This window comes from Juglans regia, chromosome 15 (assembly GCF_001411555.2).
Source record: "Juglans regia cultivar Chandler chromosome 15, Walnut 2.0, whole genome shotgun sequence".
In the NCBI taxonomy this organism is placed as follows: Eukaryota; Viridiplantae; Streptophyta; class Magnoliopsida; order Fagales; family Juglandaceae; genus Juglans; species Juglans regia.
Genome location: NC_049915.1, coordinates 14,439,057 through 14,465,861, shown reverse-complemented (window position 1 = coordinate 14,465,861; position 26,805 = coordinate 14,439,057). Strand labels below are relative to the sequence as shown.

The 26,805-nt window shown below is 33.8% G+C and overlaps 2 protein-coding genes across 2 annotated transcripts; one reads left to right on the top strand and one right to left on the bottom strand.

Annotated features, from left to right (window-relative positions):
• Positions 1-347: 347 nt before the first annotated feature.
• On the top strand, positions 348-6,908 carry LOC108994581 (leucoanthocyanidin reductase-like). Its single transcript, XM_018969839.2, has 5 exons — positions 348-836; positions 1,270-1,410; positions 2,698-2,935; positions 5,399-5,602; positions 6,354-6,908. Exons 1-5 carry the CDS (start codon positions 603-605, stop codon positions 6,638-6,640), a joined length of 1,104 nt encoding a protein of 367 aa, XP_018825384.2. The 5' UTR covers positions 348-602; the 3' UTR covers positions 6,641-6,908.
• Positions 6,909-7,233: 325 nt separating this feature from the next.
• LOC108994580 lies at positions 7,234-26,338 on the bottom strand. Its single transcript, XM_018969838.2, has 14 exons — positions 25,839-26,338; positions 24,684-24,774; positions 24,459-24,543; positions 24,082-24,166; positions 16,992-17,061; positions 15,696-15,765; positions 14,503-14,548; positions 14,115-14,364; positions 13,838-14,043; positions 13,647-13,721; positions 8,752-8,821; positions 8,454-8,534; positions 7,750-7,829; positions 7,234-7,635 (listed from the first exon to the last, which is right to left on the bottom strand). Exons 1-14 carry the CDS (start codon positions 25,955-25,957, stop codon positions 7,557-7,559), a joined length of 1,407 nt encoding a protein of 468 aa, XP_018825383.1. The 5' UTR covers positions 25,958-26,338; the 3' UTR covers positions 7,234-7,556.
• Between the last annotated feature and the right edge of the window lie 467 nt (positions 26,339-26,805).

The following is a 26,805-nucleotide window of genomic DNA, read 5'->3' as shown; positions in this document are numbered from 1 at the left end:
ACAATATATACAAATAATCCACTTGATAATCATTCATCAGCGTGCTGGCCCAGATCAGAGATGCCCAAAACAACTTCGGCCTACTGTACATGAGATTGGTAGACGAAGACTTGATCTTTCACACCCCGCAACGGTCCCCACTCCCCACCCAACTTTCCAACTTTAGTGGGAAAAATAACACATTGACGCAGCAAGCCTCATGAGGCGACCAGAACCCATGGTTCCACCAAACCCCAAGCTTGCACGGGCGCGCGCAGCTTGGCGGATATACCAAACAGGCAACCATTTCAGTGCTCCTCCCAACTCCATCCCCCGAAACTTTTTATATAAACCTAATTGGTAATCTTTGCCAACTTAGCTATATAGCTTAAGTCGCCTCTAATTCCTCCCACCCATTTTTTTTTCGCTGCAGATTTGTTGTTGGTGTCGTCTGTCTTCTGCTGTTTTATTTTTTATTTTATTTTAAATTTATTTATTCTCTCTTTTCTGCGCAGTGTTGCTTGCTTGTTTGCGTGTGTTTGTGTTTTATCTCTTAAAAGCCATTTGGATTCGTGAGAGGAATAAAGGTTGGAGGGGTGGGAGTTTAAAAGTGTCACAAAAACATGTGTGGGTCAAACAGTACTTCTTCTTCTGCTTCAGCTCCTATTGTTGTTTCCGCGGCTGCTGCTGGCCATACCATGATCATCGGCTCCATGGGTTTCATTGGCCGGTTTGTTGCAGAAGCTAGCCTCGGCTCTGGCCGCCCCACTTACCTTCTTGTCCAGTCAGGACCGACATCCCCTTCCAGGGCCGCCACACTCAAATCCCTCCAAGACAAAGGAGCCATTATCATCCATGTGAGCATGCACATGAATCTTGTCCCTCTTAATTATGAGCTATATATATGCTCTCTACAAATATTAACACAACACTTCCTCATGTGAATTAAACCTGTTATATTCATAAAAACGAATCCCTTCTTTTTCGCTGATCATGTAACAAGTTTTCACGGCAGCACCAGCTAGCAGTAGATTTGGTTCGTGGATAAAACGACTCATCCAAAAGAATAGTGCTAAATGTGTGAGACGGGTAATTTATTTGAAAAAAATAAATGCAGACTATTATTAAAAAATTTATTTTTCGTACGTATGCATTTTGACTTTCTACGTACCATAGAACCAAAATAAAAAATTTGATAGAGATATTTATGTATGTATGTGATACACATGATGTCCTATGTGCATGATGACTTTTCTTTTATGACTTCTTGACTTTGATATAATGTATTAGGGATCAATAGAGAATAGGGAGTTGATGGAGAAGATCCTGAGAGAGCACAAGATTGAAGTGGTGATATCAGCCGTTGGTGGTGATCGCATCTTAGACCAGCTCGTTCTAGTTGATGCCATTAAAGCTGCAGGAACTGTCAAGGTAATTTAAATAGAATAATATTATATACAGTCGTGAAATATATAAATATCATATAATTATTTTAAAAAGAGTAATATTAATTCATAAAAAATTAATTTTTTTTTATATAAATTTTATATTTATTTTATTTTTAAAAAATAATTATACAATATTTATACACGATTATAAGTATTATTTTTTATTTAAATATATATTACATTTTCATGCATGCATGCACATAACTAGCTAGTTAGATAGGCAGAGAGAAGTAAAAAAGAACCTGACAAAGGCTGGGGCCGGTTCACGGGACAGCCGCGCTCTATACTCTAAAGTGCTTTCGTCGTGACTGCATTCATCTAGTGGTGCGTCATAGATGCTTTGACCGCTGGCGTGTCTAGTAGTTCTAATTTTATATTTTTATACTTTTAAATATTTAAAAAAATAAAAATAAAAGTATATTAATATATTAAAAATTACTTATTTAAGTAAAAAGAAATTTAAATACATAAACAGTCAAAGACAAAAGTTAACTTTTCCTTGATTTATTGACTGCTACCCACCACACAATTGGGGCCGAACTGCACTTTAATAAAAGGATAATGTTAGATGTCCCGCGGGGCTCCGCTGGGCTTTAGTATTTTTTTAGATATATTTATTTTAATTTTTTTTTATATAGATATTTTTAATATTTTTAAAAAATAAAATAAAAATTATAACATTATTAAAAAATATTTTTTTAATCACAAAATAGAATAAAAAATAATTTTTATTCTATTTTGTAATTAATAAAATATTTTTTAATGATTATTTTTTTTTATTTTCTGATTAAAAAAATATTTCTAATAATTTTTTTTTTACTTTCTGATTAAGGAAGTATTTTTTAATGATATTTTAAATTTATTTTATTTTTTAAAAATATTTAATAATTTTTTATTTTTCTTCTTGATTAAGAAATTATTTTTTAATATTTGTTCTTTTTACTTTTGGATTAAGAAAATATTTTTTTAATGATATTTTAAATTTATTTTAATTTTTTAAAATACTTTAAAATATTAAAAGATTTATATAAAAAATAACTTAAACAAAACACATATAAAATAATATTACACCTCCAGCGAGGGCTCCCAACGAGTACTGTAGCATGAACCTTAATAAAAATAGATAAAATCTAATAGAATATACTTTGTTCCTTAAAAAGTTTGTTTTTTATTTTTTATTTTTTATTTTTTATTTTTTATCCAAGAAACAATTATAAAAAGTTTATAAGATGTGTTGTTTGTTGGTTTTATTTTTGCATTATTGTTGCAGAGGTTCTTACCTTCCGAGTTTGGTCACGACATAGACAGAGCGGACCCGGTGGAACCAGGGCTGACGATGTACAAGGAAAAGAGAGAAGTGAGAAGGTGGACAGAGGCTGCTGGGATTCCTTACACCTACATCTGCTGTAACTCCATTGCCGCGTGGCCCTACCACGACAATACTCACCCCGCCGACGTTCTCCCACCATTGGATCTTTTCCACATTTACGGTGATGGTTCTGTCAAAGGTACATTTGATTAACGTTCTTTATCTTTACAGTAATGTTATTCAATTTCTATTATTTTTTCATCATCTTATGATATGTCATTAAATTAATAGAACTTATTTATTATATTTTATTTATAAATTTATTATTTAATATCATATCATAAAATGATGAGAGGATGATAAAAATTAAGATAATAAATAGATTTCTTCTTATCTTTAACATGTCCAGCACACTGCTTACGTGGAATTTCATGTCAATTATGTTAAAAAATATCAATATATATATTTTTTAAATTATAATGAATCTAACATATATACCAATTTCTATGTAACAAAACTTATGTTAATACGTTCGACTTCTCATTATCTTACCTTCTGTTTGGATGGTAAAATGAAATAATTTCATATGAAAATTAAATATTAAATAAAAAATTATTATAATTTTATTTTTTAATATTATTATTATTATTTTAAAATTTAAAAAATTTAAATTATTTATTATATTTTATGTAAAAATTTAAAAAAATTATAACGATAAAATGAGATGAAATATTTTCATTATCCAAACATATACTGATATACAATATAGAGCGTGTCCTACAATATTTATTAAACGCTAAAAATGAAAAAATAAAAAAACTTGTTCGGGCTATAAATATAATGGCGGGTGACATTTTCTTTCAATTTAGTGTTTATATAGTAATTTTAGGAAATATAAATCCTTTAAAATTCGAATAATAACACTAAAAGATTTAAATTTGAATCGTTTTGCTTTCTTAGAAAAATAGGGATCACATGCATGGGAATAAAACTATAAGGTTCATCTCTTTGATGGTTGAATTAGTTACTAGCCTGATATTTTAGACGTGGTGTGCTGTAATATCACATTGGATATTATAAAAAATGATTATGTGTTTAATTGTAATATATAGGAAAATATAATAAAATGAGATTGTAGATATTGCCTTAAGGAAAACTAAAAAATAATAATAATTAAAATAGATAAGTGCATAAAGAAAAAAAAAAAAAAAACAGATTACAAAAATGGAAAGTTGAAATTCAAGCTAATTCTTAAATTTAAAAAAAATATATAAAAATAAGAATAAATATAGATAAAAATTACTATTGAGCATCTATTTTATATATATGATATGGTATTATTTAAACTATACATCTTCTTAAATGAGTTTTAAAAATAATTACATAATAAATATAAAATATATACTGATATAATAATTTCTCTTTAATATTACTCTAAAAATAATTAAGATCATCTCAAAACTGTAAAAAGTATTGTTGATATATATATATTATAATATATAGAGATAGAGATTTGATGTGAAGAAATGAAACCTGAAAAAGGAAAGCAATCATAAATGCATGTTTGTTGTGAGCATTCAAAGCCCCACGACTAATTAATTATTAGGCCACCCTCTTCTTTTTGTCGTGTCGTGTCGTGTGTTTGGGGGAAGAGGACCCTATAATAATGTTGTACCTGACACTTTTTCATTAAAAAACAATTAAAATCAGTAGGTGGGAAGTAGGCCATGGATCCATTTTTCTGACCTTATCTTACCTACCATCTGACCTAAATGGAAGCAGCTCTTGTCAATTTACAGCACAACAATCCAAAGAATATATTAGAGCAGTAGTATTGGATTGGCTATCTTATTCTTTAAATTTTGATTAATATGTAATTTTTTTATTTTTAACTAATCATTCAAAACTTGAAATCTACATTGGATTAGTCATTACACTCTCTATAATAATAAAATTTTATTATTTTTTATTATTTATATTTTTTTATTAATTTTTATTTTATTTTTATAATCTTTAATAACCTCCAACAAATCATATTCATTTTTATTTTCACAATCTAACAATCTATAATATAATAATCTCATATATATATAGATAGTAAAATCTCATATGAATAAAAATATCATATCTATAATATAATAATTTTAAAAAATATTTTTAGACTTGCTATAGTTCTTTTCATATTTGAAAAGAAGAATGGATTTACTGTAGCTTATAGTTTGGATGAAAACAATTTAGCTAATTTAATGTAGAGCAAATATGGATGATATTTACTAAATTTGAAAATGAAAAGGCATTTGGCTAATCCAATGCCAATGCTCTTAGGCAATCTTCTTGCTTTCTTTCCCTTTTTTTTGGTAGAGGTAGATGGCACATTCATCTGTCTTTGAGGAATTTATTTTTTATTTTTTATTTTTTCTTGGTAGAGCGTCGGGTATGAAGTGATGAATAATAATTGATGAGAATAAATTTTTATATAATAAATAACCTCATTTATTATTTTTAAATAATTTTGATAAATATCAAATATTAATAGATGTTAGGTATATATAATATAATAAATGTTGGTGTCATAAATTGTTGGCCATTTAATTTAAAATTAACGGTTGAGATTTAAGAATTATATGGTAATGAAGGAGTTGGTTTGCTTCGAATTCCACAGCTTATTTTGTTGCTGGTAGTGACATTGGGAAATTCACAATAAAAGCCATTGATGATGTTCGAACTATCAACAAGTCTCTTCATTTCCAGCCTTCAAGCAATTTGCTTAACATAAACGAGCTTGCCTCTTTGTGGGAGAAGAAGATCATGCGTACACTTCCTAAGGTCATCGTTTCCGAGGATGACCTACTTTCCGCTGCCAACGGTATGTTATAGTGACACCAGTCGTTTGAATGATCATTGATACAAGAAGCAATTTAAACTGTGCAACATCAACTGGTGTTGTTCTTTCATAATCCTTGATTAAAATTTAGTTAGGTGGATGGTCCTAGCTAGAGGGTTGAATTATTTTTCTAGTTGAAGAATTTACTAAGGAGGAAAATGAGTGCATGACTGAAAATGACAAGTTCGGGATGAAGAGTAGCATTTTTCTTTCGTAACTTCTTCATTAAAATCTTAGTTAGGAGGATGGTCTTAGCTAGAGGGTTGAATTATGTTTCTAGTTGAAGAATTTTCTGAGGAAAATGAGTGCGTGACTGAAAATGACAAGCTCGGGATGAAGAGTATCTTTCATAAATTCTTCATTAAAATCTAGTTAGGAGGATGGTCCTAGCTAGAGGGTTGAATTATGTTTCTAGTTGAAGAATTTACTGAGGAAAATGAGTGCTCATGTCATGTTAGGAGGATGGTCCAAACTTTATTGCCATATTAATTTCCTGCCGCTAAGGTCCTTTGGACCAGATGGCATAAGGCCTGGCCTCTAAATGGGAGAACTAGGTTCGAACCCCTGACCCACTATATAAAAATATATTAATTTCCTGCCCACCAAAGTTAGATAAGACATTAAGTATATTGAGATCATAAACAGAAGATTGGGCATGAGGAACAACATGCACTAAAATCATATTCTTGATGATGATTATCTTTCTCTTTGCTTGATATTTGCTTGATTGCAGATATGATCATCCCACAAAGCATTGTTGCAGCCCTTACACATGACATTTTCATAAAGGGTTGCCAAGTAAATTATTCCTTGGATAAGAATACAGATGTTGAAGTCTGCTCTCTCTATCCTGATACACCTTTCCGAACCATGGAAGAGTGCTTTGATGACTTTGTCACCAGGATTAATCACGTTGAGGCTCCAAAAGTGGTTGAAAACCCAATCACCAGCTCCAAAGATGCCATCATTAATAATGTCCCAAGTTCTAAACCAGAATCATTGGCTATTACTGCAGCATGAAGCTGATCTTTTTTACTACCTACCTTAGCGTTTGTTTGCCTAAATAAATTAAATTTATATCTCTCTCTCTGTCTCTCCCTCTGTCTCTCTCTATATATATATGTATTTTAAATTGAGGTATGACTTTTTCTCCTTTTGTTGGGGGATAAAAGGGGGTGTTGGGGGAATTAATAATTCAACCTTGTTGGTCATTCTAATATTCTGGGCAATGTAATGAATGCTCTAGTATTTATTTAATTTTTGAAGCATCTCTTTTGTTTCACTTTCACCTCAATCTTTCTCTAATTAACTTTATTCTTTAATCATTTTGTTGATGATATTTTTCAACAAAGAAAAATAGATGTGGATTAACATGACAGCCAAATTGTTAATGATCACTAAAGTAGTGCCTAGAGGTCCTACATCCACAAAAGGATTACACAAAAGTAATCTTACAAACTGACGTGACTTCATCTAATCTGTTAGATTTGTTTTACAATAAAAAATAACTTTACAATATGACAAACTATATCAAGCCATATCAGTTTGCGAGATTACTTTTGTGCAATCCCTTTGTAGTTAAAATATTTCTCTTTGCACAAAACGCATTACAGTTGGTTCTATACACAGAATACAGCTTAAATAAACACAATGTTGTATAACAGCATGACAAAGAACTTAAAATTGACCCAGTGTCATTTCCCCCCTATGAAAGTTCAGCATATTTACAATGTACAAAGGAAAAGAAACTTTTTTAACATACATAGCTGCAGCAACTGCAATTCCTGTGTGCCACCTAGTTCTTGTTGTCAGTTTGAACATCCAAGTTTCAGTAAAAAGTGAGAAACCATATCGAAACATTCTCCTGTCGTCGTTCTTTTACTTCTCCATGCGCTCCGATTTGTGCTCTTAGAAAAATAAGATGGCAGGTTAAAACCTAAACATCATATACAGGTAAGCGCTCCTCGACAGAGACACGGCAAATTGGGCAACTTTTGCACTTCTCACAGCAGGCACTGCAATAACATTGGAAAATCAATGATCATCAAACCAGATTACAAAAGAGAGGAGAAAAAAAGATTGAGCTTCATGAGCTTTTTGTGTTTAAAAATTATGAGCAAGACAGCTACCTGCAAAGGATACGGTGCCTACACGGAAGCAGGACAACACTAATCTCTCCCTCAAAGCAAACCCTGCATAGAACTTTCTCCTGACCAGCACATCCAGATAACATAAAGATGAAGTCACCTTTATAACAAGATGAATTTGGGAAAGAACAGGACCCCAAACAAACTAGAACGAAAATATCTAGATGGGAAGCTACGAATAAGGATTGGCCACAAGGTAATACCCAGATTTCCACAAAATAGTATTGACTAATCATTATTCAATTGCATGCTCAAAACTTTCGCTGCCATGCACTAACTGAAAATTATGCACATTCTTAATTCGATACCTACATTCTAAACTTATGGGAGCAATTTTTTAATAAACGAAGGCCCTACAGGTAAATATCAGAAATCAATGGTGACGATGCTTATTAACAAATGTTGATGCACATATTATTCCAAGATTTATAATTGGCTAAAACTGAAACCATAGATCCCAAAAATGATAAGTTTTTACTTGTTATTCTAACCAAGTTTAAACTATACAACCTCAGTTACCTCCTACAAAAACTAACCTCGTGAGATAATATAAGTTCTCCAAGAACAGAAAACGTCAAACGAGTCACAAAACAATGGTTTCTGGATAGATGATTTAACAATTTCACAAGTTCGCATTACATATTCACATTGTTGTATAAACTAGTAGGTAAGGATGAGAAATATACGTTTTGAAGTCTTTCAAACTCCTGTTGGCTGTATTTTGTGATTTCTACCTGCTCACCTAAAGCTGCTTGCAGTCTCCAAACCTGAGATGAACCATAAATACAACACAAGTTAAAACAGTACTTATTTCATTTATAATTTTGGAATTTGAAGATGTTTGGTAAACAGAAAAAAGTAAAGCAAAAGCTAAATCAATAATGGGGAAATTGAATATAAAAATGCATCTATATATGCATATAGAAGAGAGAATTATTCTAGCCAAAAGAAACATCAAAGACATGCTAAGAGAATTATGATCACCTCTTCTGCAAGATCCTTTTTAGGCATTTTCTTCACAATCTCGGGTGGATAACCACAGAAAGTATCGTACCTGGGTGGTATGCAATCAACATACAAAGATCAGCACAATCAGAGTGTGTAAAATCCCTTTGATGAGCTTTATATGGAAAGGAAATATATGATGCAGCAACTAAAGCCTAAAACACCATATGCAGAAGAGAAACATGCACTTTCAAGCTGTGGTTTAAGTTCTTGGCACGCATGATCTCATGATACAGAAAACAGGGACAGTCGATCTTCAAACTTGGCCTTCATATGTGTGTAATAATTTACATTATCTTTTCTATGGAGTTACCAAAATCAATAACTGAGAATTCCTAATTCACATTTACCATTGAAATTAAAATTTGCATGACATAATATTGTGAAGAATGTGCAACAGACAGGGAGTAGACAATCACAAAATTGACACGGACATTGCTAAGTGACCTTTTTTTCTTCACTCAAAATAATATACATGTTATTACTATGCTACAATCTTCAAGTAACCAATCTCTATATTGCAGGACTTTCTTGCAATATGATTCAAAGCATCAAGCCCTAAGGGTTGGCTCAAGTGGCAAGTGGCTTGGTCTGGGTGGTATGTTCCCTCCAGAGTCCAGATCTAAAGTTTGAACCCTTGGGTGCAAAAAACTTCAAGAGGCCATTGGACTAGGGAATTTCCTCCTAAATTACTCAAGGTGCACTTGCAAAAAACTCATTGCCGAGAGTCTGTGCACAGCAATCAATTATCAGGCCGGAGCAATTACCTAGTACCATTTCCCGAAATGTATGTATTTTATGCAGTGTATCTCTTGTTTTGGGATGATTGCTGGGGAATCCCAATTCCTCGTGTATTTCTCTTTTGTTTAGAATGTAATGAATTTGCCCATACAAAAAAAAAGAGTAGCCAATCTATAAGAATTTTGTAAGACATGGACAGCATAAGCATGCCTTAATATTTATGGCCAATGTAAAATATAGGAACATAAAGGGCAAGCAGCTGAGAATATCAAAAATTAAAATAGAAAGGCCATGAGAAAAGTGATCAAACATGTTATTTAAACAGAAAAGTACAGTGGAATTTGGCACATGCCATTAGAAAAACTAATTTACATAGAACCGAATAATTAAATATACTTTTGCTAAAGCCGATGAAGGGAAAAATATCAGATTACCCAAATTTCCTGTAGGAGAGCAGATATGGAATCAGATACGAAGTGAAATGGAGACAATAAAATGATTTGGACCCCATCTAGGAGAGGCATGTTTGAAGCGAAATCATACCACAACATTCTATGTGATCATTCAAGGCCCCTTTGTAACGTCCCAAAAGAAGGCCCAAGCCACATGACCAATACTCCAAAAAGACTAGTCAATCATACAATTGAAGCCCCATTGGAATATTATAAAGAGCAATAACTTCCTCTTCCCAAGCAATATAGGATCTCATACACCACCTACTAGGGCTATAAATGATCCAATCTATTCGATACCCCGCTCAATACTCGCCAGGTTAAACTCGAATCGAACTCGACTCATGAAAAAACAAAAGGCCATCCAGTGAAAGCAGATACTCGCTCGAGTAGTAAATGACACATACCTGACAAAACTCGACTCAACTCAGCTAAAACTTGTTAAGGCCCATAGCACTTTTATAATTAAATATATAATATGTAACATAATTACTTATGTCTATATTGAATATACTTCATAGCTATCTTTTATATTTTGTACAATAATTAATCAATAAGATTTAATAATTTTATATATTAGTATGTGGAAACCATATATAAAATAGATATATACTATCATATTATGAGTTTGTATTAATAATTTCTGTAGGCATATAATATATTGTTATTATGGATAAATATAACTAGTTAGGTATTAATTAATTATTAATTTTTAAAATCTTATAATTCAATAGAGGTTTGAATTGTTGTACAAATTCAATATTAAATTTTTTATTTTTTATCTATCTAATTTATTAATTAGTAAATCTTATTCAAAAATAAAAATATAAACAATTCGGCTTGACTGGAGCTCGTTTTTGGGACGAACTCAAGCTCGAGTTGGGAATTTAGCTTACCGAGTCGAGTTCGAACAAAGAATAAATAAAAATCTCGAGTTCGAGTATTTTGAGTCGAGTTGAACTCGACAAGCCAAAGACTGGCTCAGCTCGGCTCGATTACAGCCCTACCACCTACCCTTATCACTTATCAGAATGAGGTGTCACAATCTCTTCCTCCTTAAATTCAGAAGTCTTGGTCGGGCCAGTTCGTCGTAGGTGGCAATTTCTAGTTGGAGTAGGTTCTGACACCATTTTGTAACGCCTCAATGGACGGCCCAAGCCATATGGCCTTTACTCCAAAAGGATTAGTCAATGATACAATCGGAGTCTCACTAGAACATTATAAAGAGTAAGAACTTCTCCTTCCCAAGCAATCTGGGATCTCATAAACCACCTACCATTATCACTTATCAGAATGAAGTATCACAACCTTACCCTTGGAAGCTTATTTGGAGAAACAAGGTTCCTGTCAAAGTGGCTTTCTTCATGTGGAAAGCGGCATTAGGGACACTTATCTTGGACAACTTGAGGAAATTGAGCATTATAGTGGTTACCTGTTGTTGAATATGTGGGAAACAGTGGGGAAACAGTGGACGTGGATCACCTTCTTTTACATAGGTAATTAGGATCCTATAAATATGATCTTTGATCTCTTTGGGATTGGTTGGGTCTTTCCTGGTGGTGTAGCTTCTAAGACTTGCCTCGTTTGTTTTCGCAGATGAGATGAGATGAGATGAGATGAATTGAGATTAAAATTAAAAGTTGAATAAAATATTGTTAGAATATTTTTTTTTATATTATTTTCGTTTTGGGATTTGAAAAAGTTGAATTGTTTATTTTATTTTAACTGGGAATTTGAGAAAATTAAAATGATTAGATAAAATGAGTTGAGAAGAATTGTGAAAACAAACGAGGCCTTAGGAAAAGGCAGTTTGGTAACCATCAGCAAGCATCTTTGTACAAGATGATCCCATTCCCATCATGTATGGTGTCTATGGATAGAAAAACCATCAGCAAGCACCTTTGTACAAGATGATCCCATCATGTATCCCATCCTTTGATTATTAAGTGGATTCATGTACTTCCTGAACACCAGGGTACTATCCTCTTTCACATCTAATAAAATCCTTATCTTACCAATAGAAAAAAGGCTTGAATTTCGAACGGCTTCAGTGGGCTGGAAACAAAAATAAGGCTGTAGGATTCTATTGGTAGAAAATATTAGGGTGCTCAGGTTTTCAAATAGGGTAAGAGAAGAAATTTGGCTTGGAGGTGAAAATTGTCCCGGGCTTTTATGAGCAAATTAGGAACTGTAGCAGCAGGTCTTTTTTTCAGATTTTGGAGGCTAATGAGAGGTGGGCGTTGATAGGGTTTTATCAAATGAGCATTTATGTTCCAACCCTACAAAATCAACATTAGATCGTATTAGTCTGAAGACTAGATGAACTGCTGAAAATTGGAGAAAAAGAATAAGAGAAGGATAGATCTAGGCATTCCAGCTAGTTTTTCTAAGTATTACATTTAGGATTATCTCAGAAATACAACTTGGAGAAATATTAAATCATAAATCTCAAAGGATAATCTTTTTGATTGGCACCAGCAGTCTGGAATAAGGTCCCGACTAATCCTGATGGTGCATAGGCCATCGGCAATGAGTTTCCAGCAAGTGCACCTAGGCTAATTCAAGGGGATATTCTCCCAGTTCAATGGCTCCTAGAAATTGTGGTTCAAATCTTAGACTTGGAGGGAACATACCACCAAGACCAAGGTTCTCACAACTTAAAACAATCCTTAGGGGTTATAAATCTCAGGCATAATTGCGGTAAAAATTTAATGAAACTGATCTCTGGTTTTAGTGAACTGGATCCATTACATCGATATTTATGAGCTAGCCCAAATAAAGATTCAGACTCTAATAAGACTTCGGACAGAGAGTGAGATGAGATGAGAATTTTGTTAATAGTAATAAGATAGCTTGTGAAAAGTAGTGAGATAGTTTGAGTTAATATTTTATGGGGTTCTGGAAAATGAGAGAAAAAAAGTTGAATAAAAAAGATTATAAAGTTAAAACATTATTATAATATAGTTTTTTAATATTATTTTTATTTGGAGGTTTGGAAAAATTGAATTGTTTTTTATTTTTTGTTTAAAAGTTTGAGAAAGTTGTAATGATTAGTTCGAAAATTTTGTAATGATTAGTTTGAAACTATTTGTGTTTGATTGATGTTTGGGAAGGAGATGGATGAGATGAGAATTTTGAGATGAATTTTTTTCCAAACAAGCCCTTCAACTTCTAATGGAACTTGAACTGTTATTTTTATTTTTACTTTTATTTTTTTACCTAAAACATAAACTTAAGACGGACTTCTTGCAAGACCTCAAATTTAGAAGCTTTGACCACTAAACTTCAACAAAAGAAATTTTAAATCCAGAAATGTAAGAGAAAAAAACACACAACAATATATTAAACCAGTTTTTTTTTTTTTTTCTTCTTTTGATCAGTGTATTAAATCAAATTACAACTGAACGCACTCAAACTTTAGCACATACCCAAAAGTCCAAAATTTACACAAATACTCCAAACTCCTAATATTGAATAAAACTAGAGCAAATTTATCATCTTTTTATTTCTGATTGCACTGATTTTGCATCTATTATTAAATTTCTATTCTATTATTTTCCTCACTCAATCACATATTAAATTTCTATTCTATTCTAATTGCATCAGCAATTAAAGCACACGTATTAAACTAGCATACATAGTGAACTTACAAATATTATAGCAAAGTAAAAAAATACTAACCCAGAAGCTCCCTGCTGGAAAAGCTGGGCTTGTTCTTCTTGACTGTCTTCATCAATTGACCACCAACCCAGTAGCCTGTTGAAGAATTTTCAGATTAAGAATTAGCCCATAGTTTAGTCAATGCTTGTATTATTGATTCAGTAAGTTCACAGTATTCAAGATTTTTCTTGGGAGGCAGAAGAAGTCCTTACCTCGAACCATTGTGCAAGAACCCCAAGAAGTCATGAACTCTTGCAGAAAAACTAAAATATAATCCTGTTCCAGCTCCACTACGAAGTAAAAGTACAATTTTCTCTACCAACCTAGAGGCAGCAATGAGTAAACCTACACCTTGTAGTAGGAAAATAGGAGAGAAGAGAACTGGCAGTGGAATGTTCTTAGCATTAGGAGGTGTTCCCTGAAATCAGAAACCGCTCATCGATAAAAGATTCCAAAGAATAGGCACTACCAAAACTTAAAAATACACACCTGCAAGCGCATACAAAGGAGGATTTGAAAAGCAATCACTGGAATTTTCATGATATGGCCACCAATGTCCTGCAGACCACATATTCTATCCTCCTGCTGGTCGTCCTCTGGAGAAACTACTGAACTACTGTGCCAGTCAAGATATCTAATAGTTGCAGAAGTTGAGCTTGCTTCCCTTGTGTGAGAGTTTCTATGAATCATCGGATTAGACCACTTTGTACAAACAAGACAGGCAAAGCACTCTGCAATACTGTAGTTTAAAAAAAAAAATCAGAACTTTTTGCCATTCAAAACCTAGGATAAAAAAAATAATATTAGTATGCCAATGTCCCAAGCAACAATGCAAACAGTAAACACTAAACACCACAAATGACATTACAGTACATACCCAAAATTTATAAACAAGTCCCACCAGCCAAGAGCACGTACATCACCTGCTACATCATGTGTGCATGAGTACAATGGACCAATTGCTTAGTATGAACAGTAAATTTTCTTCGTTATTCTTTTTTTAGACAAGCGTTATACAGACAGATTATTACTATAGATTATTGGACAGAGCAGGAAGCAATCCAAGAATGTGAAAACAACAGCATGTACCCCATTATTCTGAACAAGGATACAAGCACACAACGAGGCATCCAAACATAGGGAAACAGTTTAAGTAAATAAATAAAGACGGTACAGACAGTACAGCAGGGTAATTACAAACACAAGAAGGAAAAAGCACGCATACATATCAAGGCAATTAGAACATGCAACAATAATGCCTTAAACAGAGATTCAGTGCAAATGGAGTATGGTATTCCTAAAGTTCTCTATCAATCAATCCATAATGCAATTGTCCATTTGTCTCCATCTGATGATAAGCCATTCAACTGATGGAAGGAAGAAATATTGGATTCCTTCATTCACATGCTTGAAACTTGAAGGTTTAGAACAATGTTTTGATGGAAATATGTGAACCTCACAAGCAACCACACAAGAAAATCCAGTTTTGGAATGACATCACTACATTATAAACAATGAAATGTCAGTTTTAGAAGAAATGTTTAAAGGCCCCAACCAAGTTACAAAACTTTGTTGTTTCCAACCAAGATGTTTTCAATTACACGGGTATAGGAAACTCATATGATATGGTTGTGTCCGTAAAACGAATCTGAGAAGACAACAAACAGTCAAGCCTTCTTTTTCCCCTTCTGGTGAGAAGGTTGTATAGTATGTGCTTTTATTCATTTTACCGAGTGGTGTTTCATTCACCAGCCTTACCCTTCCTAAAGAAGTCATATTGCATTTTTTTACAAGTCATATTCTGGTTAGCACACAATATCCAATCAAAAAGAGTATCTTGTCAATCTAACAATATTACCTCTCTCCAATACAAATTGATCTTTACCGCAAGAAATAACTCCAAAGGAAGGAAAATACAAAGTAAATTGAGGATGACAAAAAATGGTGCTGTCTGATAAATGATACCGCAGTAATAATAATAACCATGAGACTTGAAACATAAAGTGTAGGAGAGCGTGGTGCATTTTACTGTAGCTATGCTTGAGATTTATGGTGAGTAAGAGATATTACCGCATAGCTTTAGGAGTGTGAGGACTGTAGCAGCAGCAAAGAAGACCATGGATATTGCAACCCAAAAGTGCTAAAAGCAATACATTTCAGATCATTTAGTCCTTTCCACTCTTCATTTTCAATAAAAATAATATTTTAAAATAGAATATATGGAGGAAGAAACCAGGATTGTTATCAGAAATCCTTAACAGATTCACAGCCAATATTAAATCAATAGTCTATATCACAAACTAGCAAAAATGCCCAAGTTTGAGATCACAATGCTTGGATGTTGAAGCTATTCAGACATGTCTATTATAAAGCATCTGGAAAACAAGCAGAACAGATAGAATGTAACCTAAATCATTTTGACAGGTGCACTTCCAAAATTTAACCAACCATTTATATCAAAACTCAAAATGCCCAAGATTTTGGGTAATCCTGCATTTTGCTAACAAAATTCCCATGAAACAGAATTATTGGAGACAAGCAAATGTTACCCAGTATTGGCTAGCAAAAAAAGGAACAAAAGCACAAAGGCCCTATCTTGCTTGAAGCAAAAAGGAATACAGAAATTAAGAATAAACTCAAAAGAATTGTCTCAATACAAAATGCTTCAAATAAAACCACTGGTCTATCATTTATTTCTTCCCATTGCCAAATTCAATTCAGTTCATTCACACCCATTTGATCAGATACCAAATTAACCACTCCCCACCAAACAAAAAAAAAACCGTTACACTTTTCACTTCTACACTATCAGGTGTTTTACTTTGCATTGTAAACTGCCAAACTAATACATTACATCATCCAACTACTGCCGACTCTCAACTAGCAACCTCCATAAGAACCAATGGTTAAGATAGTGTCACATTGTCTACTTTCACCATATTAATGATCAAATTTGGACATAGGGTGTTATTTTTCAATTCCAAGTAGTTTGAGGATGCAAGAATTTTAGTAATTTAGGGTGCAAACTGCAAAAACACCCAGAAGTTTAGGGTAGAAGATTTTATTTAACCAAAAAAAAAAGCTTCTCCCCTCATATCCATCAATAACATCTACAATGCAACATAGATTTCATTAGAAAACTTCTATCATGAAGACAAGTCATAAGTTCTCAAGGTTTTAGAACCTCATAGCATTCTTTGGTCATCACGTTTGTCATTAAGTACATTCACATTCTCTTCACTAAAATACATATAAATTAAAAAAAAATACATCAAAGTAATTACGATTGTCACATGAATCTGTTATTATGAAATAGCAATATAAGAAACCTCGTGAACAGCTAAGAAACTGATTCAGTAGACTTACAGGAAGCATCTCCCATACAGCCACATCATTCATGCTTTCTCCATCTCCAGGCATTAGCGCCCTACACATTCTGAAAAGGATATTGAAATTCCAGTTACAAAGTCTGGACAATAATTTTTCAAGATAAACTCAATAATTGATAATTATTGAGATGTAAGCATAAGGTTATGAGAGCAACATGTAACAGAGCGTCAAAGACCTTTGGACCAAACAGCAGTTCCACCTCCCATAACTATGGGGTGGTGGGGGACCTCACAGGCTAAAAATCTGCTGGGTGCTCGAGATCAATTTGAGGGGGGAAAAAAAACAGTATGAAAGATAAGCCAAAATGAGGGTATAGGAAATGGATAAAAAAACTTTGTTTGATCAATAATCTACAATCACTGCTTTAAGAAATACTAAAAGCCACCTCCCCAGATATTTTCAGATTAAATGTAAACTTTAGAACCATAAGAAGAAATTATACCCTCTACAGACCAGTTAAACTCAAACAGAGTACAGAAAAAAGGAATATGATGAACTATTCCATACACATCCCCTGCCAGCAGAACATTCACAGGATCTAATATTGTTTGTGTAGATAAAGAACACGAGGTGAAAAAAATTAGAGGCCAGGGTTCAAGGAAAGTGACAGAAGTCTTCCAAGGTCTAAACCTTACCAAACAAGCTGTCACTTTTTTTTTTTTTTTATAAATAAAACAAATTATATTACTCCAAGAATAGGCCTAGCCCAATATATACAATAGACAACCCTAACTAGGAGGGTGCAATGGAAACAAGGAAATCATGAAGGGCCATGCCATTGAAATCAACAACATTGGACCAAGTACATATCATGCTATAAAATAAAGCTATAAGTTCCTCTGACGATCTCTCCTTGTCCTCAAAGGTGCACACATTACGTTCCTTCCATAGACACCACATGATGCACATTGGAATCATCTTCCAAACTACTGAAATTTGATGTACCCCTCCAATACTTGGCCAGCTGGCCAAGGCTGCCACCACGGTCTCTGGCATGACCCAACCCAACTCTACTCTACCCAGAATCCCATCCCATAAAGCCCGTGCTATGTCACAGTGTAACAAGAGATGATCCACCGACTCGCCCCCTCCCCTACACATACAACACCAGTCTGCTATAATAATCCGCCTCTTCCTCAAGTTATCAGTTATGAGAATCTTGCCTAAAGATGTTGTCCACACAAAGAAAGCTACTTAAGGGGCGCCTTGTGTCTCCATATCCTCCTCCAAGTAAACCAAATGTTGGGATCTTGGGTAAGGGCCTTATAGAAAGAGCGAACTGAAAAATCACCTTTTCCAGCAAGTACCCACCACAATCCATCTTCCTAAGTGTTACTAGGCTTCACAGAGTACAGAAGACTACAAAAATCAGTAAAACTGTTCAACTCTCAGTCTTGCGCAGCCCAACTAAAACTGATATTCCAATGAAGTTGCTCACCCGTTATTGCCATAACCTCCGCTATTGAAGCCTCTTTGTCACTTGCAATTTGGAATAATGATGGAAATGCATCTTGTAGAGCATTATCTCCGCACCAAGTATCTTTCCAAAATTTAATCATGGATCCATTGCCCATCAAAAGACGAGTGTGACGAAGAAAGACCATCCATCCTCTTCTAATATGTTTCCACAACCCCACTCCATCAGTTCCTCCAACTTCTTTAGTGCACCATCCCCTCCATATATGGCCATATTTGCACCCAATCACCCCTCTCCACAAGGCTTCCGGTTCTTTATTGTATCTCCACAGTCATTTGCCGAGTAACACCCGATTGAAAGTCCTCATATTTCTAACACCCAAGCCACCATTGGATATTGGGCGACAAACCATTTCCCACTTAACCAGATGAAATTTAAACTCCTGTCCCAAACCACCCCACAGGAAGTCTCGTTGGAGTTTCTCACTTGTAGGTATAGGAAAAAGGGATAAAAAAATAAGTAGGTAAATTAGAAAGTGTACTCTTTATCAAGGTAAGCCTACCACCTTTCGACAGGTACATTCTCTTCCAACACGCTAATCTCTTCTCTATCTTCTCAATCACTGATTCTCATATAGCAGACGTCCTTGCGCCGACCCCCAATGGAAGACCCAAATACTTCAAAGGTAGAGAGGCGACCTTACAACCCAATGCATGAGCCAGCTACCGTGCATTAGACACCACGCCGATTGGCACCAACTCAGACTAATCAAAATTCACTTTTAAACCAGACACTGCTTCAAAACACAGAAGCAATGCCTTCAAAGCCCGTACCTGATTCTGATCTGGACCACAAAATACAAGTGTATCATCTGCAAACAATAAATGAGATATGTTAATGATGCCCCTATCCGGGGTTCCAACCGAGAAACCTTCCACGAGGCCATGATGGGTCAAGGCCGAGATCATCCTGCCTAATCCTTCAACCACACCATCTTGCACTTGTTTGAGTGAAGCAAATGCCAAGCAACCGAAACCATTCCTTTGCTATAATAATTGGTGGTAAACTTATCAAAAAAATAATAATTGGTGGTGACACCATTTACATAGAAATTAGCTTATAGAAAGCACCAAAAGTGCTAACTAGTTGACCTTTCAAGCACTAAAAAAAACAGAACTGACAAAAAAAGAGAGCAAGAAATTAACATGGAATTTTTGCACATTAAAGGGTGCTGTTTTCCAGCAAAGCTTCACTAACATTAAACCTTTATTCACTCCACCATACACCAGCTAGATTTTCTTTTTATTATTATCATTATTATTCCTAATTTCTCTTTTATTCTACCTAATGAAATTGTTAAATATTTTTTTATAAGAATACAATTTTATTGAAACAACAATAGGCATAGCCCAAATACACCGGAAGTATACACGGAAAACAACTAGCAACCACTAGGAACTAGATATTTTTTTTACAAGTAATAAGAGAATTTTATTACCAAGTAAATAGACATAGCCCAAGTACACAAAAAGTATACAAGAGAAAACACCTAAATACAAGCTAGAAACTAGAAAAGGCTAAAAGGAAATCATGAAGATTATCTCCATTCATTACAAAAGCCTTAGCCCAAAAACACAAAGTACTAAAGAAAAACTCCCTAAGTTCTCTCATTGAGCGTTCTCTATCTTCAAAGTGCCGCCCATTCCTTTCCAATCATAAGCACCACATCAAACACAAAGGGATCATCTTCCATATGGCAACAACACGATGTCTCCCCTTAAAACCGTGCTAACATGCAAAAAGATCGACCACATGCTTAGGTATCACCCAAGCAATACCCGTCCTACCAAAAATCTCATCCCACAAAGTCTTAGCTTGTTTTTGGTTGTTAAACCAAATTCAACTCATCTCAAACCAATCATTAATGAGAACCACTACTTTTTCAACTTCCCATAAAAAAATTTAAACTCATCTCAACATATTTCAACCTAAAAAGTTATACACATCTCAACCTAAAAAAGTTAAACTCATCTCAATGGGACCCACAAAATACTATTATTCACAACTCAACTCATCTTAACATCCAAATGTAGCCTTAGCCACCTCAGAGCATCCTCAATAGATTAGCTAAAAGCTAAATCCATTAAGTATTTAGCTATTAGAGAGCAAAATATGCTCACAATGGATTAGCTAAATTATCTACAATGATTTTCAAAATTTTTTCCAAATTTGAAGGTTACTGTAGATACATCAAATATATATTTTATCAATTATTTCTCTATTCCTTTCTTTCTATCACATATTTTATCACAATTGATATATTAAATTGAGTTAGTGATATATTAATTTAATTAGAATATGATTATTAATTAATATATAATAGGTAAAATAGTAAAATATGATAAAAAAAAATAAATTAATAATTAAAAAAATTAAATATTTTTGAAATTATTAGTTACTCATTACTATATAATGAATAAATGGATAATTCAATATGGAGATTTGTTGTGAATAACCAAAACTAAATTCATCTTATATTATTTTATTGTTATATAAAGAAAAAATAGCTATTCCAATGTGGAGATTTATGTGAATGGAATAGCCAAAAGTCAAATTTCTCTTACATTCATAAAAAATGTCTTTTAACTTTGGCTAATTCATTAAGGATGCTCTCACAATGAAGAAATAGATGGTCAACAGATTCACTATCTTTCTTACACATGAAGCACCAATCCGTGACCAATAATCCATACTTTCTCAAATTATCCGTGGTCAAAATTTTTCCAAGAGACACCAACCACAGAAAAATGCCACCTTACTAGGCACCTTAGATCTCCAAATGCATTTCCAGGGGTATTTATTGGCACAATGACAAGTGAACACCTTATAAAATGAGCTAACCGAAAATCAGGAGTTTCCAACATGAATCCACTGCAGACCATCCTCCCTTCCCTGAACAATCTTCATCTCATATAATCTTCCAAAAAAATCAGAGACTACATTCACTTCCCGATCATACAAATCTCTAATAAAATTGACACTCCTGAAGATTATTAATTTAAAATGTTTAAGAATCAACAACTGCAACGTCTTGATCTCTAGCAATCCTAAAAAGGGAGGGATAAACATTCTTTAGAGCTGAATCCCCACACAAAATATCATGCCAAAAGTTAATCCTTGTCCTCCCCAACCTTATATGTAAAATGATTGACAATTTCCCCCCAACCCATCCAGATAGACTTCCACAAACCCACCCCATATGCTCATCTTACTTCGTTAGAACACCAACTCACCCACCTACCACATTTAACATCAAAAATATTTCTCCATAACGCATCCCTCTCAAGATGATACCTCCAAAGCCATTTCCCAAGGAGAGCTTTGTTAAAAAGCCTCAAATTTCGCACCCCCAATCCTCCACAAGAAACCAGTGAACAAACCTTATTCCAACTAACCAAATGAAACTTTCTTTCCTCCCCATTCTCCCCCACAAAAAATTCCAAAAGATCCTCTCAATTATATTTGCCACCCTTGCAGGCAAAGGGAAAAGAGAAAGAAAATACGTAGGAAGATTAGACAACGTACGCCTTATCAAAGTAATTCTTCCCCCTTTAGACAAATATAACTTTTTCCAACCAGCTAACATCCTCTCAGTCTTCTCAATCGCACCATCCCAAATCATTAAAGTTTTGTGTGGAGCGCCAAAAGGAAGACGGAAGACCAAGATATCTCATAGGTAAGAAGATACCTCACACCCCAAGATATTAGCCGAATCCAGAATATTCATAACAGAACCCACTAGAACAATTTCAGACTTAGATAAGTTAGTTCTAAGACCAGAAATATCTTCAAAACATAGCAGAAGGGCTCTCAAGGAACGAAAATGATCCTGATTGGTCTCACTAAAAATTAAAGTGTCGACTGCAAAAAGAAGGTGTGAGACTTTAATGCTACCCCGAGACTCATTTCCCACCAAAAATCCCAACAAGAATCTCCCATCCACCACCACTTCAATCATTCTTCAACAATTGAAAATTTGTATCGTTGTCAACGCAAAATCCATGGCTCACTGTTCTGGGATTGTTCCAGAATCCTATGCGAAGATCTCCTGTTTTTCTTCCACCATGGGCTCAAAGTCAACAGTTTATTTGAATGAGAATCATTTCCTGAAAGAAAGCTTACCTAACAATTGGCAGCAATCTTTCTCCTGATCACATTTACTTTTAATATGTCATCCATTAGAAGCTAGTAGTAAGCTAGTAAGCTTTTGCTCGGCAGTTACTCCTTACTTGATAACCCCAAATCCCTTAGCTTGATATTGGTTACTTGCAGTTTTTAGTCGCTATATAGTATGAAGTCATTGTTGTTTTGGTGAATATGGATTTATGCTTGTTAGATATTAGTAATTTTGGAACTGTATTCTAAAGATAGTCTTATATTTCACAAATATTAAGATGTGGAATTTAAATATCCAATGGGTGATAACCTCAAGGCTTAAGCCTTTCCTCTTAAAAAGCTCTGCATAAGACTTTGCCTTTTCAAAACTTATTTCAAATCATCAAGCAAGCGAATGTTACAGAGGGAGGGGCAGAAGATGGCTGGCATTTTGATGGGACACCCACTTCTCAGATAAATCAAACTCACAAAAATAAATAAGAACATAACATCTCTCCACCTTTGAAAGAAGAAATGATATGTGACGTGGTCCTATGTACAGTCGAGATAAGAAAGCTTGACAACCTTCTAGTCTTTAATGACTATAAAGCTGTATTGGCAGTCTTGCACCCTATAATTAAGATTTGTTTTATCGGTAAAAAAAATAATCTTAATTAAAGGGTGCAAAACTACAATTAAGATGTTTATAATCAAATAAATGCAATTACAGATGTTTATAATTCTAAAACAGATAAGCATATAAGATCTTCCCTTCATAGGATTGCGCTCTCATTTCTTGAAATAGAAACTTCTCAAATAATCTTCGAAGTGTTATTTTTTCCCTTTTTTTTTTTTTTTTGGTGTCAATAATTAAGCTTCCTATTTTATAATTTATCAGAGAAGAGGCAACAGAGGCTGCATTTTAAAATGACAAAAAAAACAGATATTACCATATTTAGAGGGAAAACCAATAGTAGTAATAGCAATGATTTTTTGTTATAAGTTAAAATCTTATTAATAAAAGAGTAGGCATAGCCTAAGTACACAGGACGTATACAAGAGGAAGCAAATAATTACTTGAAAAACAAAGTGCTTTGAGAAATCATTATTTATAAAAGAAAATAATAGTAAAGGAAAATATTGTGCTTCAATCAAGCATCACATGTAATAAGGAAAGAACTTCATCCCACTGTGAGTAAAAAGGATGATCGTTGGAGTTGAAGAGAATGAAAAGAATGTAACTGAGGCATAAAAACAGGCAAGTTGAGGTTGTTCAACTGCATGCATCAATAACTGAAAATTCTTCAAAATCAACAATAATGAATTAGACAAGTGGATCCAAGGATACCAAATAAATACTATTTGCTTTATTATATACTTCTTATATCCTAAAAAGAAAGGTTAAGCAAGATTTATGATCTCTCTTTCAAGAAGCAGTAATATAAACAAAGTAAAATCAAAATAAAGCAAAAGAATTCTTGAGAAAAAGAATACCTGAAATTGTCAACTAGAACAGTTATTTCAAGTGCCAGAAGGGGAAGAAAGACAATCTTCAAGTTTACAGGAGCCAAATCATGAACTGTATGAAAAGTGATACATTAATCAAGTGAGCCTTTAAGAACGTGAACTGCTAGCATCACGGCAAATATTAAAGCCCTCTAGCACAATGAATCAATCACATCATATAAAGCTTGGGGCTAAATAATTGAAAACCCAACAATCAGATGTAGTTAACAAGGTCAAAAGCCAAATTCATTCCCAAGGCATGAAAAGGAAAAAAAAATTAAAAAAATGCAAAATAACTGGAAGGCCTTAGAACTATATCTCAATCTGAATGGTAAATAACCAATAACAGGGTGTCAGTTGTTTACCATGAACACTCTCGAGATATATACAAAGAAGCAACTCAAACGCAATAAGCAATGGGGTCGCAACAATTGCATGGCATGGTGCCCACTGTGCAAGAAAGAGAAATTTTAGAAGCACACATTTATATATCATGAACATAGTTCTGAGGTTCTTTTATTCACAAAACTAATTTGAGAATTGATCACATATAATAATCTCTAGAACTGAAGATGAGCATAAAGACATACATGACGATTATGCGGAACTGATGGAGCAGGTAATGAGAATCTTCCCCGGGCAACAACTGCATGAAATATCCAAAGTGGGAGAAAAATAAACCTGCACATTTGCAGTCAATACACAGTAACTACACGTGCTTTTTGGAGCGGGTGCTGGGTCGGCAGCATCAAAAGCTTTTTGTTTTTCAGGGACTCAAATCACAACAAAGTAGCTAGCTAGTCATCTTCAAAAAATATATTGAAAAGCAGAAATTTAGATAGAAAAGCTTGGGCCTATTTTGTCAAGCACCACACACAACAAAGTTTTTATTATATTACTACAACAATTTTTATTATATTACTACAACAAACTACGACCAGATCCTAAGTTCAAGAAAAATCACAAATTCTCACTATACCCAACACAATCTATAGTTCTTTCTCAGTTAACAAACGGGAAAACACACTTTTCACCTCTAAACTACAGGATGTTTTACACTTTGCAGCCCAAACTACATAACTGACACATTATACCCTCCAATTCGTAAATAGCACCATCCATTAAGATTTGACAGACAAGATTGCAACCCTCAAACTTGTTTTAGAATTTACTAATGTTCTCCAATTGCATAGTTTTGTTCAGTTCGTTAAAACATAATTAAATTTCACTGCTTGCTAATAGTCGATCCACTCACCACCTAATACACAGATCACCGAATACACAGATTCACAATAAAGTTAATCAAGAAAAAAAAATACACATTGGAAGACAATTTTTTACCTTAAAAGGAATAAAAAATCTAAAAAGTTAAATATCTAAAAAAAAAGGAACATTGATCTGCAGGTTCCATAATTCATTTCCTTCACTTATCTACCAGTTGGGCACAGGTTCACGGGGGTCAACTAAACAAACCTTTTTAACGAGGTATTTTCCCATACTACGAGGAAAAAACAATTCCCGTGAATTTCCTACACCCAATTAATTTAATACCCAAAACAAAGGTTCAAACAAAATCCATAAAATTGTAACACTTTTCCACCCCACTACCTTTGCAAAGCAATCAAAATCCATAACCAAAATCGAATAAAAGCCAAACACCAGCTAATTGTATTTGAAACACCAAAAATTTTAAACTAGAAAAAATAACAAAAGATATAATTTCATCTGCATATAGGGAAACTGACCACCAGGAGTTGACGATGACATGGTCGAGCTTGAGGACGAGCAAGAGCGTGAAGCACAAGAGCAGGCTGTGGGCTGCTACGGCCTGTACGGACTTCAATACTCTCATCCAACTCGTCATTCAAAAACCCAAAAATTCTAAACTTTTAACGCTCCCCAAAGAGAGAGACAGAAATAACAATTTCAATTTTGAGAAAAACAACCACTCTCACGGACACAAGACGTAGGTTTTCAGTTTTCAGCGTTTGCGAGGAGGGAAAGTGAAAGCGATACATTAATCTATGCGCTTTTTCTCACCCTCTTCTTTCATGAATATAAAACAAAGCGCATTAACTGCTGCTTTCCCTTTTATGATTTATCCTCTCCTCTCCTCTCTCCCCGCCCCTCCTCTCCCCTCTCTGTCTCTCTCTCTCTCTACAAAGAAGGTGCTGTTCTACTGTTAAAATTCCTCTCTCTGAATTTGGCTTCTCCTTCACGGCAACGACAAGTCGATGTAAGGTGGTGTTTATTTTCACGGATTTATTTGGGTTCGATTATTTTCACGAGGAATCTTCTTTTACGTAGAATTATATTAATTCGTACGAAGCTCAGCTCACGTCAATTTCTTCAAAATTCCAATAAATTTGTGTTTATTATTTTTTATATAAAAGATTAATTGTCATGATTTGAGTTACGTTTAATTATTAAACTTTTCTCAACTCATCTCAATTTATCATTATAATTTTTTTAAATTTCAACATAAAATATAATAAACAATTCAACTTTTTCAAATTTTAAAATAATAATAATATTAAAAAATAATATTCTAATAATATTTTATCATCTCAACTCAACTCAGTTCAACATCTAAACACAACATTAAAATTTAAGTTATAGATAATATATATTTGTAGAAATTATGTGGCTTCTTCATAAGCTAGAATTTGTTAAAAAAATAAATGAAATTTTTGTAAACATAAAATATAAGCT